At 45.3% G+C, this 20152-nt stretch overlaps 1 protein-coding gene across 22 annotated transcripts in view; it reads right to left on the bottom strand.

Annotated features, from left to right (window-relative positions):
• The window catches only part of nfasca (neurofascin homolog (chicken) a), a 152075-nt gene that overhangs the window by 32054 nt on the left and 99869 nt on the right, over nt 1-20152 (bottom strand). For 16 of the 22 annotated variants that reach the window (XR_006758023.1, XR_006758024.1, XR_006758025.1 and 13 more), the window contains 20 exons: nt 17938-18134; nt 17631-17753; nt 15095-15265; nt 14116-14166; nt 11103-11214; nt 10703-10884; nt 10435-10572; nt 10124-10267; nt 9832-9943; nt 8440-8606; nt 7853-8000; nt 7377-7501; nt 6602-6646; nt 5342-5443; nt 4965-5162; nt 2633-2703; nt 2264-2486; nt 2002-2117; nt 1575-1785; nt 1241-1363 (listed from right to left, as the gene is read on the bottom strand). Coding sequence is in view for 19 of the 22 variants with exons in the window: in XM_045691513.1 (XP_045547469.1) it covers nt 1241-1363; nt 1575-1785; nt 2002-2117; nt 2264-2486; nt 2633-2703; nt 4965-5162; nt 5342-5443; nt 6602-6646; nt 7377-7501; nt 7853-8000; nt 8440-8606; nt 9832-9943; nt 10124-10267; nt 10435-10572; nt 10703-10884; nt 11103-11214; nt 14116-14166; nt 15095-15265; nt 17631-17753; nt 17938-18134 (2759 nt within the window). In the remaining 3 variants the exon portion in view is untranslated. The remainder of the gene's footprint in view (nt 1-1240; nt 1364-1574; nt 1786-2001; nt 2118-2263; nt 2487-2632; nt 2704-4964; nt 5163-5341; nt 5444-6601; nt 6647-7376; nt 7502-7852; nt 8001-8439; nt 8607-9831; nt 9944-10123; nt 10268-10434; nt 10573-10702; nt 10885-11102; nt 11215-14115; nt 14167-15094; nt 15266-17630; nt 17754-17937; nt 18135-20152) is intronic. The other 6 variants (XM_014131791.2, XM_014131799.2, XM_014131792.2 and 3 more) reach the window with 3 other exon arrangements.

Here is a 20152-nt window from a genome sequence, read left to right as displayed (position 1 = left end):
TAATCTTAGTCTTGTATTGACTTTGCCTGTTTGATGATTCGTCGGAGGGCATAGAGGGATTTCTTATAAGCTTCCGGGTTAGAGTTCCGCTCCTTGAAAGCGTCAGCTCTACCCTTTAGCTCAGTGCACATGTTGCCTGTAATCCATGGCTTCTGGTTGGGGTATGTACGTACAGTCACCGTGGGGATGACTTCATCAATGCACTTATTGATGAAGCCAGTGACTGATGTGGTGTACTCCTCAATGCCATCGGAAGAATCCCAGAACATATTCCAGTCTGTGCTAACAAAACAGTTCTGTTTTGCGTCATCTGCGTCATCTGGCCACTTCTTTATTGACTGAGTCACTGGGGTTTCCTGCTTTAATTCTCTTGGTAAATAGTTTGGTCTACAGCTTATCATGAGATACTCTACCTCAGGCGAGCAAAACCTAGATACTTCCTTACTATTAGATTTTGTGCTCCAGCTGTTGTTTACAAATATACACAGACCGTTACCCCTTGTCTTACCGGAGGTGGATGTTCTATCTTGCCGGTGCAGTGTAAAACCCGCCAGCTGTATTTTATCCATTTGTCGTTCAGCCACGACACAGTGAAACATAAGATTTACAGTTTTTAATGTCCCGTTGGTAGGATATTTGTGATCGTAGTTCGTCTACTTTGTTATCCAAGGATTGTATGTTGGCTAATAGTGCTGATGGTAGAGGCAGATTTCCCACTCGCCCTCAGATCCTTACAAGGCACCCCGACATACAACCCCAATATCTCCGTCTCCTTCTCATGCGAAGCACAGGGTTTTGGGCATTGTCGGGCGTCTGAAATAAATCCTTTGCTCCCAACTTGTTAAAGAAAAAAAACTCTTCTTCCATGACGATGTGAGTAATCACTGTCCTGATATCTAGAATCACTTTTCGGTCATAAGAGACGGTGGTAGAAACATCATGTACAAAATAAGTTACAAATAATGCGAAAAAAACACACACAATAGCACAATTGGTTAGGAGACCGTAAAACGGCAGCCATCTCCTCCGGCGTCATTATCTAGAGGAATTAGAAAGACCTTTCCGACCTTCTACCCAAAGTTCTTGTGCAGTGTATACCGCTGAACTGATAGTGTGTATGTCGTTTGACTATGTAACTAACCAATCAGAAGTGCTCACCTTTCTGGTACTTGACTGGGTAGCCAATCAGAAGAGCTCACCTCTCTGTCTTTTGAGTGGGTATCCAATCAGAAGGGCTCACCTGTCTGGTATCTGAGTTTGTATCCAATCAGAATGCCGTTAGGCTCCAGGGGTTTGTCCCACTCCAGGTGGATAACATCTGTACTCCTCTGGATGATCTTAAAGAACTTAGGAGCTTCTGGCACTACACACACACAGGAGAGAGAGGGAAAGAGAGGGGGAAGGATAGAAATGAAGAGAGATGGAGGATGTTAGAATGACAGAGGGAGAGAGTGGGAGAGAGAAAGAGGGAGCGAGTTGGTAGGTGTAGGAGAGAGAGTGAGTTACAGTGTAAAAATAATTTGTCCAATGAACTGTATGATAGTTGGAGTTGTCCTTCTCTCTCCTTGTCTCACCTCCTTCCTTGGTACGGAACTCCACATGGTTGCTAGGCGGTCCCTCGTAGCGATTGTTGGCGACCACCATGTATATGCGGTAGTGGCTGTATGGCTGTAGGTCTGTCAGTATGCCAGTAGGCTGGGCCACGGTACTGTAGAACCCTTTAGTCCTCTTCTCTTTATTCACACGCAGACCCTTCACCATGCTGCCCTCACGCCAGTAGTACACCTGAGAGAGAGGGCCCACACACATTGTCATCACAGGGTGGTAGAAACACATGGTGTGTCTGTGTGTGTGTCTGTCTGTCTGTGCCCACGTGTGCCGTGTGTGTGTGTGTGTGTGTGTGTGTGTGTGTGTGTGTGTGTGTGTGTGTGTGTGTGTGTGTGTGTGTGTGTGTGTGTGTGTGTGTGTGTGTGTGTGTGTGCAGTGGGCTCATGTTCTCACCCTGTACTCCTTGAACTCTCCCAATACAGTGCTGGGATCTACCGGGGTCCAGTGGACATTGACCTTGGTGCTGTCAATCTTAGACACTCGCAGGTCAGTGGGAGGGGCTGTGGGCTCTGGAGGTAGACACGAGTAGGAGATCATCAGCATGACGAGAGAGAAAGAAGAGAGCGAAGAGAGCAAACATTTGCTAGTTCCAAAAAGATGATGAATAGTAAAGAAATGTTGCTTCATGTGTATGTAGGTTTGTGTGGGTACGTACTGTCCTCCCCAGAGTATCCTATGATGATGTTGGACTCGCGTCCCAGTCCAAAGTCATTCACAGCCTGCAGTTTGATCTCATAGGGTACGTAGGTCTCTGTGTCGTGGACAATGTGCTTCGTCCCCACTGTAGTCACATTACTCCATTCCTCCCCCGTATCCTTCCGTCGCCACCACACCGAGTAGTTCAGATTAGGGCCGTTTCGCTCTGTGTCCAACAAGGGCTGGAAAGCACAAAAAGACACACACATTAGTCTACTTTTTACTGGCTGATACAACCTTGCCATTGAGGGTATCATGGCTCTTCATGAAGGGTAAAGGACGAAACCATAACATCAGTCCCTGCTATGATCCTCTTTCTGTCTCTCACCTCCCAGCTGATCTCCATGTTGTTCTTCTTGGTGCCCCAGCCTTTCAGGCCACTAGGGATAACATCAGGAGCTGAAACACACAGGGACACAGAGGACAAATGTAATCTCTCTGGCTAAAATACACTACGGTCAAAGGTTTTAGAACACCTAGTCATTCAAGGGTTTTTCTTTATTTTGACTATTTTCTACGTTGTAGAATAATATTGAAGACATCAAAACTATGAAATAACACATATGGAATATTGTAGTAAACAAAAAAGTGTTAAACAAATTCAATTCTATTTTGTATTTGAGATTCTTCAAATAGCCTCCCTTTGCCTTGATGACAGCTTTGCACACTCTTGGCATTCTCGCAACCAGCTTCACCTGGAATGCTTTTCCAACAGTCTTAAAGGAGTTCCCACATATGCTGAGCACTTGTTGGCTGCTTTTACTTCACTCTGCGGCCCAACTCATCCCAAACCATCTCAATTTGGTTGAGGTTGGGATTGTGGAGGCCATGTAATCTGATGCAGCACTCCATCACTCTCCTTCTTAGTCAAATAGCCCTTACACAGTCTGGAGGTGTGTTGGGTCATTGTCCTGTTGAAAAACAAATGATAGTCCCACTAAGCGCAAACAAGATGGGATGGCGTATTGTTGCAGAATGCGATGGTAGCAATGCTGCTTAAGTGTGCCTTAAATTCTAAATAAATCACAGACAGTGTCACCAGCAAAGCACCCCCACACCATCACACCTCCTCCTCCATGGTTTACGGTGGGAAACACACATGTGGAGATAATCTTTTCACCTACATCGCGTCTCACAAAGACATGGCGGTTTGAACCAAAAATATCAAATTTGGACTCCAGACCAAAGGACAAATTTCCACCGGTCTAATGTCCATTGCTCGTGTATTTATTGCCCCAAGCAAGTATCTTCTTCTTATTGGTGTCCTTCTGTAGTGGTTTCTTTGCAGCAATTTGAAAATGAAAGCCTGATTCACACAGTCTCCTCTTAACAGTTGATTTTGAGATGTGTCTGTTACGTGAACTCTGTGAAACATTTATTTGGGCTGCAATGTCTGAGGCTGTTAACTCTAATGAATTTATCCTCTGCAGCAGAGGTAACTCTGGGTCTTCCATTCCTGTGGCGGTCCTCATGAGAGCCAGTTTCATCTTAGCGCTTGATGGTTTTTGCGACTGCACTTGACTGACGTTCATGTCTTAAAGTAATGATGGACTGTCATTTCTCTTTGCTCATTTGAGCTGTTCTTGCCATAATATGGACTTGGTCTTTCACAAAATAGGGCTATCTTCTGTATAACCCCCTATCTTGTCACAACACAACTGATTGGCTGAAACGCATTAAGAAGGAAAGAAATTCCACAAATTAACTTTTAACAAGGCACACCTGTTAATTGAAATACATTCCATGTGACTACATCATGAAGCTGGTTGAGAGAATGCCAAGAGTGTGCAAAGCTGTCACCAAGGCAAAGGGTGGCTTTTAAAGAATTTGAAATATAAAATATATTTTGATTTATTTAACACTTTTTTGGTTATGTTAGATTCTGGGATAAACTTGGAACATTGTTATACTCAGAAGTATAGTATCTAAGGAGTGATAGAGACTGGTTTTTACATCAGAAGTTAATGGTTATCTGTAGGAGCCAGATGGCTTTTGAATGTGCTGGGTGAATGGGAGGAAGTCACAGGATTGCTATAGGAGATACGGGTGGACATCTGTGAATTAGGCAAATGAGAGGTTGAGGTCAGGTCAGATCCCCTTAAGGGAGAAACAATGGTTTATTACTCTATTACTTCGTCTTCCTGTCGAACCATAAAATATGTAAGGATTGGAGAGAAGGAGGCGTGCCTAAATTGGAGTATATATACTTGTGGTGATGGAAACATGTTTTGTCTAATGCAGCTGTATTGACCCTCTGGGAAGAATTAAACTTGGTTAAGCTTTCATAATGTCCGTTGAGTGTTTTACTCTGAGAATTAGAACCTAACAGTTACTACATGACTCCATATGTGTGATTTCATAGTTTTGATGTCTTCACTATTATTCTACAATGTAGAAAAAAATTAAAAATAAAGAAAAACCCTTGACTGAGTAGGTGTCCTAAAACGTTTGACCAGTAGCGTATATTTCACAGAACTCCTGAAAAAGACACCCCCACCTGCCCTCCCTTCACCCTCCTTCGTTCCCTCTATTATCCTCTTTGATAACCCACTGGTATTGTGGTGAGGATTGGCTGGAGAAAGATCTGGTCGAACATCCTCCTAACATCCCTTAACCCTACCCCCATCCATCCCCTCGCTCCCTCCCGGTGTCTGACTCACGAGCTCCGCTGGTCTGGTATCGTTGCGAGGGGAGGCTGGGGCGGCTCTGGCCCACAGAATTGACAGCGATGACTCTGAACTGGTAGTTGACGAAAGGAGAGAGCTCCAGGATGACCGAGTTGAAGTCTCCGGGATAACTAGACAGGTTCTGCCACTTGCCCGACTGCCAACGGTCCTCCTCAAACTGAACCACGAACACTGCAGGGAAGAGATGTAACAAGCAATGGAACGTTTGAGACATTGGGAAGTAGTCGTGTGTGTGTGTGTGTGTGTGTGTGTGTGTGTGTGTGTGTGTGTGTGTGTGTGTGTGTGTGTGTGTGTGTATTTACGTGTGATGTTACTGTGTGTGAAGTGTGTGCATGCGTGTGTGTATTTACGTGTGACGGGGCTGTTGTGATCATCTCCATGGATCCAGGTGAGTCGCACGTTGCGTGCTTCAGGGTCAGACAGCTCCAGGTCCATGGGAGCGTCAGGGCGGTCTACACATAGAAGGGCCATAGGGTTAGGTGGTACACATCCACACACACACACACACCACATGCATTCAAGCAAACACACACTCATGCGCACATGCATATTGACATACACACACACACCAGCACGTGCACATGCATGCACAGACACTCATACGCACACAGACACGCACCCAAACACACTGATACGCACAAAGACACGCACCCAAACACACTGATACGTACACACATGTACAGTGCATTCGGAAAGTATTTTCCACATTTTGTTACGTTACAGCCTTATTCTTAAATGGATTAAATCTTTTTTTTTTCTACCATAAAGGCTGATTGGTGGAGTGCTGCAGAAATGGTTCTCCCAGCTCGACAGAGGAACTGTGGAGCTGTGTCAGAGTGGCCATCGGGTTCTTGGTCACCTCCCTGTTTTGGTACCATTCCCCAGATCTGTGCCTCGACACAATCCTGTCTCGGAGCTCTATGGACAATTCTTTTGACCTCATGGCTTGGTTTTTGCTCTGAAATGCACTGTCAACTGTGGGACCTTATATAGACAGGCGTGTGCCTTTCCAAATAATGTTAAATCAATCGAATTTACCACAGGTAATCAATGGAAACAGGATACACCTGAGCTCAATATCGAGTCTAATAGCGAAGAGTCTGAATACTTATGTAAATAAGGTATTTCTCATTTTTAATACATTTGCTAACATTTCAACAACAAATTTTTTTTTTCACTTTCTCATTATGGGGTATTGTGTGTAGATTGATGAGGAAAATGTTTTATTTAATTCATTTTAGAATAAGGCTGTACCGTAACAAACTGTGAAAAAAGTCAAGGTGTCTGAATACTTTCCAAATACACGCACACACACACACACACACACACACACACACACACACACACACACACACACACACACACACACACACACACACACATACACACAGGTGCACAAACATACACCCTCTCAGCCATAGGCATATTTATACTCATATCTCTTAAACACTACATTCATTCCTTTGGCATTAGGAAGCAATAGTCCAAATGAACCACTGTTATTCTTACTAGAGTGAAGAGAGAGTAAAAAAGATAGAAATTCAGAAACAGAGAGAGAAAGAAAGTGAGAGAGAGAGAGAGAGAGAGGTAGAAAAGGCCACGGATGTTACCTGTAGGTAAGACACTAGACTGTGAGGGAGACAGGGAGGCGTCCTCTGTGAGGGGGGCAGGGGGTAAAGGTCAGAGGTTAAAGGTTAGAGGTTAGTCAGAGCATTAGTACAGTGGAGGAAACCCATCCACTACAGTACTACAACTGGTGTAGGGTGAAGTTGCTCCTAGACGCTAATCTTGGGTCAGTTTAGCATTTTCCTGACTAGTGGTTAAGGATAGAATTGGAAGAGGGGAGACTGATCCTAGATCTGTATCTAGGGGAAACTTCACCCGGAAGCACCAGAACTACACGACCAGGAAACATATGCAGTATGATCCACCACCAATGCTGACGACCTACAAACTATTAGTAGCAGGAGTCTGATAGAAGTCAATAATGAGAGTAAATTCAGTGACATAAAACTATTTCATGTATTATAGTGTTATCTATGCAGGGCTAACTACAATGTTAAGAAGATGTGGGTTGATGAGAAGATGATTTGTAGAATGAAAGTAGAACATTTTCAAATCCATGTTGAACAAATCCATGCCGGTTTATGTAGCTGGGTTTTGTAGGGCGAGAGAGAGTGTGTGTGTGTGTGGTTGTGTGTGTGTGTGTGTGTGTGTGTGTGTGTGTGTGTGTGTGTGTGTGCGTGTGGTTGTGTGTGTGGTTGTGTGTGTGTGTGTGTGTGTGTGTGTGTGTGTGTGTGTGTGTGTGTGTGTGTGTGTGTGTGTGTGTGTGTGTGTGTGTGTGTGTGTGTGTGTGTGTGTGTGTGTGTGTGTGTGTGTGTGTACCTAACACAGTAAGGCGTGCTGAGGCAGTGTCTTGGTCAATCTCTGTTCTAACAGTGCAGGTGTATGTTCCCTCATCTCCCTCATGGACATTGGGGATGGACAAAGAATCCTCATCCTTCTTCAACCTACAGTGCACAGACAAGGAAGGGAAAATATTACTGTACTTGAACTATTGGAAACAATTAACTATTACAGCCAATGATGCAGCGATAACAAAATAAGCACCATTTGTGGTGAATAAGGTAAGGCTCCCTATTTTTTTTATGTATGTTTTCTGTCATAGGTAAACGCTCATGCAAAATAAAATAAAAGTGCGTAAACGGTGTTTACTATAGTACTTATTACAACATTATTACAACATTATCACACTTTATCTTTACCTTACCATCGATCAATAGTGTACAATTCATCACATATCACACAGGGGACAACAAAGTTACAGAAAAGTGTTGTTTGTGTTTTGGGGTGTGTTTTACCTCGATCCCAGGGAGAGGGGTTTGTCATCTTTCAGCCAGGTAACAGTGATGGGCAGAGTGAGGTCTGATTTGACCCGGCAGTCGAAACGAGCCATGGTGCCTCTGATGGCTGACTGGTGCTCTGGAGCCCTGACAATACGTGTCGGCTCTGAAACACACCCGGAAAACAACACACACGCATGCATATCCGGGACAATAAGTGGGGATATAGGGAAGGCAATGTTATCCTTGATCCCTGACAATCACATTGTGGAATTTCCGATCAGCTGCAACTCAATAATATGAACAATCGCTTTCTCATGATATGGGATGTTATTAAGGCCACTTTCTTTTGAAATGGGATGAATGAGAATGACAAATGCACTGCTGAATACGAATGTCCAATGCGAACCTCTAAGTAATGTCGTCTGCTCTGAGAAAGGAAAGGTCCGAGGTGTGATACAAGTCTTCAGAGAGGATGGAAGATTCAATCCAAAATCACATGGGTTGATAAGGCACTTAGAACTGTTTGGCAACAACACAGGGACTATTTGGCACAGAGGAAGAAGAAGGATGGTGTGCTGTGATGTGATTGGTTGCTCTCTAACCTTTGACCTCCAGGCGGACCTGGTTCTCCTCCTTGCCCAGGATGTTGCTGGCCACGCAGGTGTAGGTCCCCTGGTCTTCAGCCCGTGCACGCTTGATCTCTAGGGTCCCGTTGATGTAGACCCGATAGTGACCACCATCTAGACCACTTCCTTGACCATTCTTAAACCTTTATGGACACACACACAGAGGGAGAAAATACTCAGGGTAAGACACACTTGTTTCAAGTAACAGAAACGGAACATGGAACGAAAGTGATCCATACTGTTCCCGGAACAGAACCATTATTTTAAAAGCATGGAAACCGGTTAGTAACGTTATTTTACGTTGCAGGCATTTTTTTTCTAGTCCCACAACAATACGCAACAATGCTCCTATGCAAAGCCCTCACTCTGTCACTCAGAAACGTATTCCAGCATCTGCCTGCAAGCTGAAAATCTTTGCCAGTGTGTGTGCGCGTGTGTGTTTAGGCTACCTTCCCCTCCCCCTGAAAGCATAGGCTACTATTCTGACGTTAGAACTGTGAAAAGATAGGAAGAGAGATGTTTTATTAGGTAGAGAAGAATGGATTCACTTTTCAATGCTAGTTAAGGACATTATAGGCCTAGTTATCACATTTAACATTGGATTTATTATCTCCAAAAAGGAAATCTGTCTTTTTAATTCTGGTGCAGCTTCTATGAAGGAACTTTGAATGTCCTTTGAGCTTGCTAGCCCAAGCTTGTTAGCTAGCTAGTTCAAGCTTGTTAGCTAGTTAGCTCAAAGGAAATTCAAAGTTCCTTCCTAGAAGCGGCTATCAGGTATAATTCTATGGACCTAGTTCAGATAATGCATGTAATAACAAGATGCCTAGCGCTTCAAGCATGTTTCTCAACCCTCTCACTCTCTTCCCGCCTGTAAAATTTCAGTCACGTCTTGCGCATAGGCTACGCTACACTCGTCTCTCCATCATGTATACAACTAGCTTGCCTGCTCTATCCAAACTGATTGATTAATTGAATGAGCTACAACTGTTTGATTTCACAGGTTAAAAAGGATCAGAAAGAAACAATATAAACCAGTACTTTTTGGGGGGTTCCAACCGGTTCAGAACACTATTTTGCTGGTCAGAAGAGTGTAACGGAAGCCCAAAAAATAGTGGTTCTGTTCAGAATGAAACAATAAAAATAAAACAATTGGTTCCAACCCCTAACACGCACATCCATACACGTACCCACACGCACAACTTTTAAACCTTTTGCACTCATATCTCCTCAGGAGGTAATGTATCTATTCTATCCGGGTCTTTCTTTCCATACTCACTAGCATATGCATTTTTGTTTTGTGTGGACCACTGGAAGAGTAGCTGTTGCACTACAGCTAATGGAGAACCTAATAAACTAAACTAAACTCACCAGCGCAGCTCAGGAAGTGGCGAGCCAAAATAGGGACAGTCCAGGAAGGTTCTGTTGTTCTCTATCACCTTTATCAGCTGGTTCTTAGGACCCAGCATTCTGGGGGCCATGTCTACAGAGAGAGAGGAAGAGAGAGAGAGAGAGAGAGAGACAGAGAGAGAGAGGGAGAAAGAGAGGGAGAGAGAAAGAGGGAGGAAGAGAGGGAGAGGAAGAGAGACATAATACATTTACATATTTAGTCCTATTTCATTATAGCTTCATTACTCATCATCATCACCACTCTCTTTCTTACCCAGTATGCTAACGAATGCATTGGCCAGCAAGTAACCATGGTCATTGGAGGCATTACACTGGTACACAGCGCTGCTGCCGATCTGAACGGAGCGGAACATGATGGTGTCACCTACCACCGATCTGCTAGGGTTGGGCAAGGAGCCTGGAAGAGGGGGAGAAAGGAGGAGAGAGAGAGAAAAGAGAGACAGAGAAAGAGAATGTAAAATGTAACAACAGGCTGGCGGTGGAAGCAGATGGTTTGAGTTGGCTTATTTTGATAAGTATTTCCATGGATGATGAATGATGTTGAATGGGTTGTGAAGGACTCACTATCGCTTTCGATAGGCTCTCCGTTGACCAGCCACTGGATGTGAGGTTTGGGGTTTCCATTGGCCCGACACACCAGACGACCGTTCTCATCCGGCGCTAACACCAGATTGGACGGCTGGTCCAGCCAATAGGGAGCCGCTATTGGGTACAAGAGACGCCATTGGTCAGATGGTCAACCAAACAGATCAACACGCACGTACGCAAAACACGCGCACACCCACCCAGACGGTCACATGCATGCACACACACACACCCCTCCCCTCCTTACCTTTAACCTGGACGTAGATGGAGTGTCGGATGCTTCCTATCTGATTGTTGGCCATACACATGTACTCCCCTGCGTCCTCCTCTGACACACTGTCGATACGCAGAGTCTTATTGAAGTTGTCTAGCTTCACCTTCTGGTTCAGGTCGCCCCCCTTCTTAAACCACTTTATACTGGGAGTCGGACTGAGAGAGAGAGGGAGGGAGAGGGAAAGAGTGGGTGAGATGGGAGAAGGTATAGGGGGTGAGATGGGAGAGGGGGGAGTGAGATTGGGTGTTCTTTTTCCTGATAATAGATTGTGTGTGTGTGTGTGTGTGTGTGTGTGTGTGTGTGTGTGTGTGTGTGTGTGTGTGTGTGTGTGTGTGTGTGTGTGTGTGTACGTGTGCGTATTTCCACCACTCACACTCCGGAAGCGATACACTCCAGGTTTAGCTTTTCACCTCTCATCACCATCCTCGAGCTGTCAGTCCCCGTGGGGGAGAGGAAGTTAGGGGTGGTCACTGCTACCTTACGACCTGGGGACAGGAGAGCAAGGGGTGAACACAATACATTCACCTTCATCTCAATTCTAATCAAACACAATCACTGGAGTTTATGTTTAATCCATGAGTCACTTCTGACACTGTAGGTGTACCAGCTCCTTATAACGTTATGAGACAGAGCGCAAACTAATCGGTTTATTATTTTCATGCTTCCATGCCCAGCGTCTCTGCCAAGCAAACGGATGAAACGGTTCATCTACATCCGTAGAATGTTCTCATCGTTCTCTTTCAGTTGCCCCCCCCCTTAGCTTTGGCTTGTTTTCCGGTTTGTTTCGTAGCCATATCACCCTGTTAGTTGTTCCTTTGTCTCTCACCCCCCCCTGGAGGGCAGCCATTTAAACCAGAGAAGAAGAAACAACAACAGCATTGACCTCCCACTTTCAGTCCGCCAGAGAATCACAATTACATGAACCGAGACCAGAGAGTCTAAATAAAAAAAGACTGACATCAAAACCAGTCCTGATGAAACGCAGAGAAAACATATTGTTTCTTATTCCCTTTTCTTCTCTGCTTCGAACGAAATCCTTTGATATAGTTAAAAGAGCATATATCGGGCCAGTGAGTTCATATATTTCAGTGGTGTGCTTCATGTAACAACCCCAGCGCATGGCTTAAGCATTTAGCTGATGTTAAATCCCTTCAACGTTTGGATCCCTTCCAGAACCTTCTGAGCTCTGAGTCAGGTTCAGAGTTCGGTCATTAAGGGATTTATACTCTTAAAGATAATGTAGCAGAAATGTTGTGTGAGGCATGTTGTGAGTACACATAGATCAGTGGGAATAGTACCACACTTGTGGCTGTGAGCTGTTTAACTGCTTGTTGCGTTGCACTTCACTAAAATCCACCTCAGATCCATTTCAATTCATTATAGATTTACTATATACGTATTATACTTACCCACGATCTCAAAAATCATACGCATATAAATACAGCTTTTCCTCAAACAGTAAACACATTAAAACATCACTGCCCAAAGTCAGTGTTACCAAACACTAAATACATTAGGTTGGGTAAGTTAGAAGGTTAGCCCATAGTAAACAGAATTAGCCGAAGAGTAAGAGAGCTATAATGAACCAGGCACACGTTAGCTTCTTTCGTGATGCAGATCTGATCTGTATGGGATTAAAGCATGTGTTAGCAGTTAGCATCTCCAGAGAACTGAAAACAGAGATGTGCTATAGTTAGTGACACATGGAGAGGAGAGAGAGGGTCTCAGGGATTAGTGGAGACAACTGGCAGAGGACATATGCACGCCATCACCGCGACAATTGACATTATAGCCGTGGCAACGCGCAGCCATGGCAACGTGTAGCCAATGGCACCGCTTGAGTGGGATCCTCCCATGGTGCACTGCAACCCCCGAGGAAAACTAGACCTAGCCCCCGGGGATAAGCTTACTACAACTGTGTGTGTGTGTGCGTGCGTGTGCGCACGTGCGTGTGTAAGAGACAGGTGGTACAGCTCCAACCCGCTCCCATCCTCTCTCTCTGTGTGTGTGAACACACATATGTGCACATTTGCATTTGCAAGCTTATAACTATGAATGAACATATCATGAATACAGATGCTGTTTCTCGCATGCATGGTTTAGGATAATCCCTCTCTTATACCTCCGCCACATGACCGTCCCATAGAGGGTCACGGTGTCTGTCCCCATTTTGTTCCTATGAGAGTCGCCTCACAATGGTACACATGCCATCCCTCCCAGGCCTACTCCCTAGAGCCAGAGTAGTTAGAACATATGCCACTAGTTCCCCCTCTGGCTATATAGGCTGACTCTGGATTGGGCTTGGGTTAAGGGCTTTATGATAAGCAGTAGGAGAGGGGAAGACGCTTTACTCAGTCCAATTCTCGAAGTGATGAGCGATTCATTAGATACAGTGGTGGAGTGCGTGTGTGTGTGTGTGTGTGTGTGTGTGTGTGTGTGTGTGTGTGTGTGTGTGTGTGTGTGTGTGTGTGTGTGTGCGTGTGTGTGTATGTTCTTATTTTTATTTATTTTTATTTTACCTTTATTTAACTAGGCAAGTCAGTTAAGAACAAATTCTTATTTTCAATGACGGCCTAGGAACAGAGAGGATGTCAGAGAACAGAGCGACCAAGAGGATGTCTTTCGAGGAGACCTTTTCTAATCCCTTTTTTTGCAGTGCTAACCTCTAGAGTACCACAGGGAGATTCTCCACAGCTCTACTGTCACCACTGACTTAGTTTGGAGGGGCTCTAAAGCCAGGCTTGACATTGGTTGAGTTAAGGGACAAACTGGCCTATTGTCTGTACAGCTGCTGAGTTACCGCATATGCAATGAGTCAGCTGAAGAGAGAATTAGAGGTTATGCTAGGATAAAGGACCTTATGGGCAAATCAACACTGTTGTTTTCTGGCAGTGAGAGGTCTTGGTCAGGGTGAGTGTCATTGAAAACAGCAGGGTGGGTAAATAAAACACCCCACACTTGAATTAAATTGAGTTTAGTAAGGCTGAGCTGGCTGGTTATGAGGCCAGGGTTGAGGTTAAAGTCTGTGCTATAAAAAAGCTATATCAGTCTGGGAAAGAGGTTGTTAACAGCATCCATTAAGGCTAGGCTGTGTTGTTAGCTGTGTTAGATAGCTATGTTGGTCGCATATCCATTGAGCTGACTGATTAGCAGGCTACATGGCTAGCTGTGTTAGCTAGCTGTGATGTTAAGGCATCCATTGAGCTGAAGGATTAACAGGCTAGGCTATACGGTGCTAGCTGTGTTGATAACGGAGTCATTCAACTGACTGGTTAGCATATGCAGGCTACACTACGGTGGTAGAACGGTGTTATGAGAGTGACATGGTACTGCTGGGGGTGAAGAATGGGAGGAAAAGGAAGAGAGTGTGTCTGGACTAGACTCACCACCGTACGGGTCAGTGGAGTTGACAGAGGAAGTGTCATTATACGGCTCCTCTGAAAACACACACACACAGCAGTCAGCATACAGAACACACAAACACACACACACACACACCAACACTCACAATTACATAACCTTTCCAGCTCTAAGAAAATCGTAGAAACTGATGAGCTGCTTTCGTCCCTGCTTCAGAAAAAGAGAGATATCAACTTTAATGTCAACTGTGAAGAAAGCAGCTTTCAGGACACGTAGAATCCAATCACTGCTGGAAGTGAACACAGGCACAACAGCTCACACTGAGGAACAAAGGAGAACGTCCGGATGAAATATTGTACATGTCATGGCACCAGGCCACCTGTAGATGGAGGCATCTTATATCTCATTTACACTGAATGTACAAAACATTGGGAACACCTTCCACATATTGAATTGCACCCCCTTTTGCCCTCAGAACAGTCTCAATTTGTCGGGGCATGGACTCGACAAGGTGTCGAAAGCGATCTACAGGGATGCTGGCCCATGTTGACTCCGATGCTTCCCACAGTTGTGTCATGTTGGCTGGATGTCCTTTGTGTGGTGGACCATTCTTGACGGGAAACTGTTGAGCGTGAAAAACTACCATCAAAGGCCCTTAAATCTTTTGTCTTGCCCATTCACCCTGTGAATGGCACACATACACAATCCATGTCTCAATTGTCTCAAGGCTTAAAAATCCTTCTTTAACCTGTCTTCTCCCCTTCATCTATACTGATTGAAGTGGATTTAACAAGTGACATCAATAAGGGATCATAGCTTTCACCTGGTCAGTCTACTCTCTACACTAAGTGTATAATGTGAGGCACACTGGTTGACCAGGAAGCAAATGATCCCATCTGAACAGAACAATAGACCATGGCTACATTCAAAGCCTATGTGTGTGTGTGTGCGTGCGTGCGTGCGTGCGTGCGTGCGTGCGTGTGTGTGTGTGTGTAGCCTACTTACTGGTCTGCACTTTGAGTGTGAAGGGGTTTTTCTGCTGGATAGTGTGTGTGAAGAGGAATCGGGCGTTGCAGCTGTAGTCTGTGTGGGAGTCTTTAGCCAGCACGTTAGAGAAATACAGGTCTCCATTCAAGCCCATGGACACACGCTTGTCCTGGGTTATAGGCATCATGGCTGTGGAGGGAGGGAGGGAGGGAGGGAGGGAGGGAGGGAGGGAGGGAGGGAGGGAGGGAGGGAGGGAGGGAGGGAGGGAGGGGGGCAGAAAGGAAGGAGAGAGAGAAAGACAGATACTAAATCATTTAGACTTCATGCTTCATAATCAACCATAACATGATGTAATTTCAGAGGCATCCACTGAACTGGCCAAGCTGAGTAGCCTGCATCTCATGTGAAATTGAAAAACGAAACCAAATAGACGTTACCTCTAACTGTAACCTGGTCTCGTTGGCTTGACCTTCTAACTAGTCTGGCCCCGGCTGAGTGTATGTAACGTGTAACAGAGTACCATGTCTGTCCACTCTAGCAGTGTCTGGACACAGTGGCAGCCAGTGGTGCCAGCCATAGACAATATATCCTATCTAGGGTTCGATATCTATGGTGCCAGCTAGATCAGCTCTAGTGTAGTGTGTGTCACCCTCTGGGGCTCTGTGTTAATGTTAACTCCTAAACACACACAAGACGCTCCCGACAGATGACACACACTCGGTAACTATAAAGAGCGAAATGGGCCAATCTGGTTGTCATGACGATGCCCGAGGTCCAATCATAACCCAGCCAGTGGTCTAAGGAAGTGGTGGTGTGCAATTGCGAATGGACAATGTGCTATAATACTATGATCACTGTGTTTTCTAATTTACTGTAAGTATTCTGTTCATAGTGGCCCCATGGCTAATGTGCAGCATGTCTAATAAAGATTAAATCTGCTTCCCAAATGGCGTGCTTTTCCCTACATAGTGCACTACTTTCGATCAGAGCCCTATGTGCCCTGGTCAAAAGCAGTGCAATATATAGGCATTAGGGTGCCATTTGGGACACAACCTTACTGAACTGAATGGCTGAGGAGAGTATAGTGGACACCATTAGCTGTGAAGGACCTCTTGAGTCTGGGCTCTTAAAATGGCTTCTGCCATCTCTTGGGTTCTGCTCTCTCAGCTCTTTACCCAGCCAAGTCAGAGATTCACATGCATGCACAGACAGACACAGACATATTTTCAGTTGGTCAGCAGTAACACACACTGCTATAGAAGAGGACAGAGAGAGAGAGAGAGAGAGAGAGAGAGAGAGAGAGAGAGAGAGAGAGAGGACAGATTGAGAGAGAGAGAGAGAGAGGACAGATTGAGAGAGAGAGAGAGAGAGAGAGAGAGAGAGAGAGAGAGAGAGAGAGAGAGAGGACAGATTGAGAGAGAGAGAGAGAGAGAGGACAGATTGAGAGAGAGAGAGAGAGGACAGATTGAGAGAGAGAGGACAGATTGAGAGAGAGAGGACAGATTGAGAGAGAGAGGACAGATTGAGAGAGAGAGAGAGAGAGAGAGAGAGAGAGAGAGAGAGAGAGAGAGAGAGAGAGAGAGAGAGAGAGAGAGAGAACAGATTGAGAGTGAAATGTGTTAAAGGTTTCTAGACAGGAACAAGAGTGAGTGAGAGAATAAAAGAGCAAGTGGCCAAACAGAAGAGCTGAAAGGTCAAACGACTGGCATAGAGAGAGACACAGACAGAGAGTCAGACAGAGAGAGAGACACTGTCAGAGAAAGACTATTTTAATTATGATAATATTGTAAATCTCCAAAGTAAGCTTTGGCAATATGTACATTGTTATGTCATGCCAATAAAGCACATTTAATTGAATTGAGAGTGCGAGACATGTTGCCACAAGAAAAGGGCAACCAGTGATTAACAAACACCATTGTAAATTCAACCCATATTTATGTTGATTTATTTTCCATTTTGTACTTTTAACTATTTGCACTTAATATGATATTCGTAACGTCTTTAATATTTTTGAATGTTTGTGAGTGCAATGTTTACTGTTAATTTTTATTGTTTATTTCACTTTTTTTATTATCTAGTTCACTTGCTATGGCAATGTTAACATATGTTTCCCATGCCAATAAAGAGAGAGAGAGGAGAGAGAGAGTCAGATAGAGAGAGAGAGAGAGTCAGAGTCAGATAGAGGGGGAGAGAGTCAGTCAGAGATAAAGAGAGAGAGAGAGAGAGAGAGAGAGAGAGAGAGAGAAAGACAGACAGACAGAGAGACAGACAGAGAGGAAGACAGACAGAGACAGAGAGAAAGACAGACAGAGAAAAAGACAGACAGAGAAAAAGACAGACAGAGAAAAAGACAGACAGAGAGACAGACAGAGAGACAGTCAGAGAGTCAGAGAGGGAGAGACAGACAGACAGACAGACAGACAGACAGACAGACAGACAGACAGACAGACAGACAGACAGACAGACAGACAGACAGACAGACAGACAGACAGACAGACAGACAGACAGACAGACAGACAGACAGACAGACAGACAGACAGAGAGCAAGACTCACCGCTGTCCATCCAGAAGGTGAGCGGAGGGGGCAGGCCAGGAGGAGGGTTACAGGCCAGGACCAGGGGAGATCCCTCACTTACTACCACTGGCTCCAACACCTCCTTAGGCCACAGAGGAGACTCTGACAGAGGGAGAGAGAGTTTTAGATCATTATTACAAGTCATATTCACTTGCTAACATTTCAGAATGTAGACTATAGTTTTTTTGTGTCCATGCAAATGTCTTTGTGTCTATCTATCTATGTGTGTGTGTGTTTGTGTGTGTGTGAGTGCATGTGTATGTGTGTATATAAACAGTCTCCTCACTGGACACTCGTAGTAGGATCTTGCTGGTCAGCGCCGTTCCAAAGTCGTTGGAGGCAAAACACTGGTATTCTCCCTCGTAGTCCTCTGGCCTCCCTCCGCTCCGGAAGCTGATTTCCAGCGTTCCTGAGCGCTTCCGCATCGTCACCCGCGGATCCTTCCCCACGTTGAAGAACTTCCCGTTCCGTCGCCATGAGAACCTGAGACGCCATGGAAACAGAACAGAACACAACAACTGGGTCAATCCTAGAACTATAAAGCAGGATTAGTCAGTGATGTAAGAAACCTCTAAATTCTTCAGTAATTCGTCCAGGGCCCGTATTCATGTAGTGTCTCAGATGAAGTGTCCCAGTACAGGATCAGGTCCCCTCTGTCCATGCAATCTTATGTATTATGATCTAAAAGACTAAACTATTCCTAGATCAGCACTCCTACTCTGAGAAGCTGGTCCAGGTCTGTTATGTCAAGCATTGTCTAATGCTTCTTTATCTCAACCACTAATGGGCAGTTGAGCAATTTGCACGGAACACAGATTAAGGACTCCAGATTAAGGACTCCTGAAATAAAAAAAAAGCACTTTCAAAGGAGACTCTTGATTTGATAATGCTTTTAGGGAGCCAGGAGTAAAATACTTAATCTGTGCCTGTGCAACCACACAAAATGTTTTTGGATTGAGAAGCTCTTCTGATTGGTTAATGAATGAATACAGAATGTGGTTACATAACTGCTAGGGCTGCTATTTTGAAAGGGGATTACTGTCATATTTACTCAACATACAGTAGAGCAGACAGAGTAGATTGTAGTCCCATAGCTCTGTCTGTGGCAGACTGTAGGACCAGGGTCATGGAACCACAACTAGAGCGGGACAATGGGTGTATCTCTAGGAGGCCGTATGGGAGCCAACAGGACTGATTGGGACTGAGTGAGTGAGCGATCCCTCTCTGAATGATTCATGAGCATGAATAGTAAACTGGCCGCATTATTCTAGCACAATGACTTTCCTAGGAAGGGAGAGGTGTGTGTGTGTGTGTGTGTGTGTGTGTGTGTGTGTGTGTGTGTGTGTGTGTGTGTGTGTGTGTGTGTGTGTGTGTGTGTGTGTGTGTGTGTGTGTGTGTGTGTGTGTGTGTGTGTGTGTGTGTGTGTGTGTGTGACATTTTATTAGTCCCCACGAGGTCAAATGCTATTTCTAGGGTGTTTAGGGTGAAGATTAGAATTAGTGTTAGGGTTAGAATTACATTAAGGGTTAGGGTTAGGAACTAGGGTTAGTTTTAAGGTTTGGGTTAGGAGCTAGGGTTAGGTTTAGGGTTAGGGTTGATGTTAGGTTTTTGGGTCAAGGTTAGGGTTAGGGTAAGAGTATGGGTTAGGGTTAGGTTTAGGGTTAGGGGTTAGGGAAAATAGGATTTTGAATGGGGTGTGTGTGTGTGTGCATTTGTATGTGTGTGTATTGTGTGTTTGTTATGAGTGTGTTTTATGTAAACCCTCAATGTGCCTCGAAACAAACAAAAAGCACCCCTGAATGAGACCACTGTCCTCAGCTGGTCAGGGCCTGGTTACGCAACATGGGTGTGTGTGTGTGTGTGTGTGTGTGTGTCTGTGTGTGCGTGCGTGTGTGCGTGTGGGTGTGCATGCGTGTGTGTGTGTCAGTGGGTCCGTATTAGCCCATCTGATGGCATGAGAGAGAAGGGGGAGTGAGGGGAGCAGGGGGAGGTAGAATAATGGTTTGAAGGGGACACAGGCTGGCATATCAGGTTGAGGCATAGGGGAGGGCAGTGTGGGTGCTGCTGGTGAGTTGGTGTGGGGTAGGAGGAGGGGGAGGAGGTGGCGGAGTGGGAGAATGAGGAGGTGGTGGAGTGGGAGAAAGAGGAGGTGGTGATGGAGTGGGAGAAGGTGGTGGAGTGGGAGAAGGAGGTGGTGGAGTGGGAGAAGGTGGTGGAGTGGGAGAAGGAGGAGGTGGTGGAGTGGGAGAAGGTGGTGGACTGGGAGAAGGAGGAGGTGGTGTAGTGGGAGAAGGTGGTAGAGTGGGAGAAGGAGGAGGTGGTGGTGGGAGAAGGTGGTAGAGTGGGAGAAGGAGGAGGTGGTGGAGTGGGAGAAGGAGGAGGTGGTGGAGTGGGAGAAGGAGGAGGAGGTGGCGGAGTGGGAGAAGGAGGAGGAGGTGGTGGAGGTGGAGAAGGAGGAGGGGGTAAAGTCAACATAGTTCAGTGTGTTCCTATTATGATGG

Source organism: Salmo salar, chromosome ssa12 (genome assembly GCF_905237065.1).
Source record: "Salmo salar chromosome ssa12, Ssal_v3.1, whole genome shotgun sequence".
NCBI classification, from domain to species: domain Eukaryota; kingdom Metazoa; phylum Chordata; class Actinopteri; order Salmoniformes; family Salmonidae; genus Salmo; species Salmo salar.
Note: the sequence above shows the minus strand (reverse complement) of the source record. Positions and strands in the feature narration are given on the sequence as shown.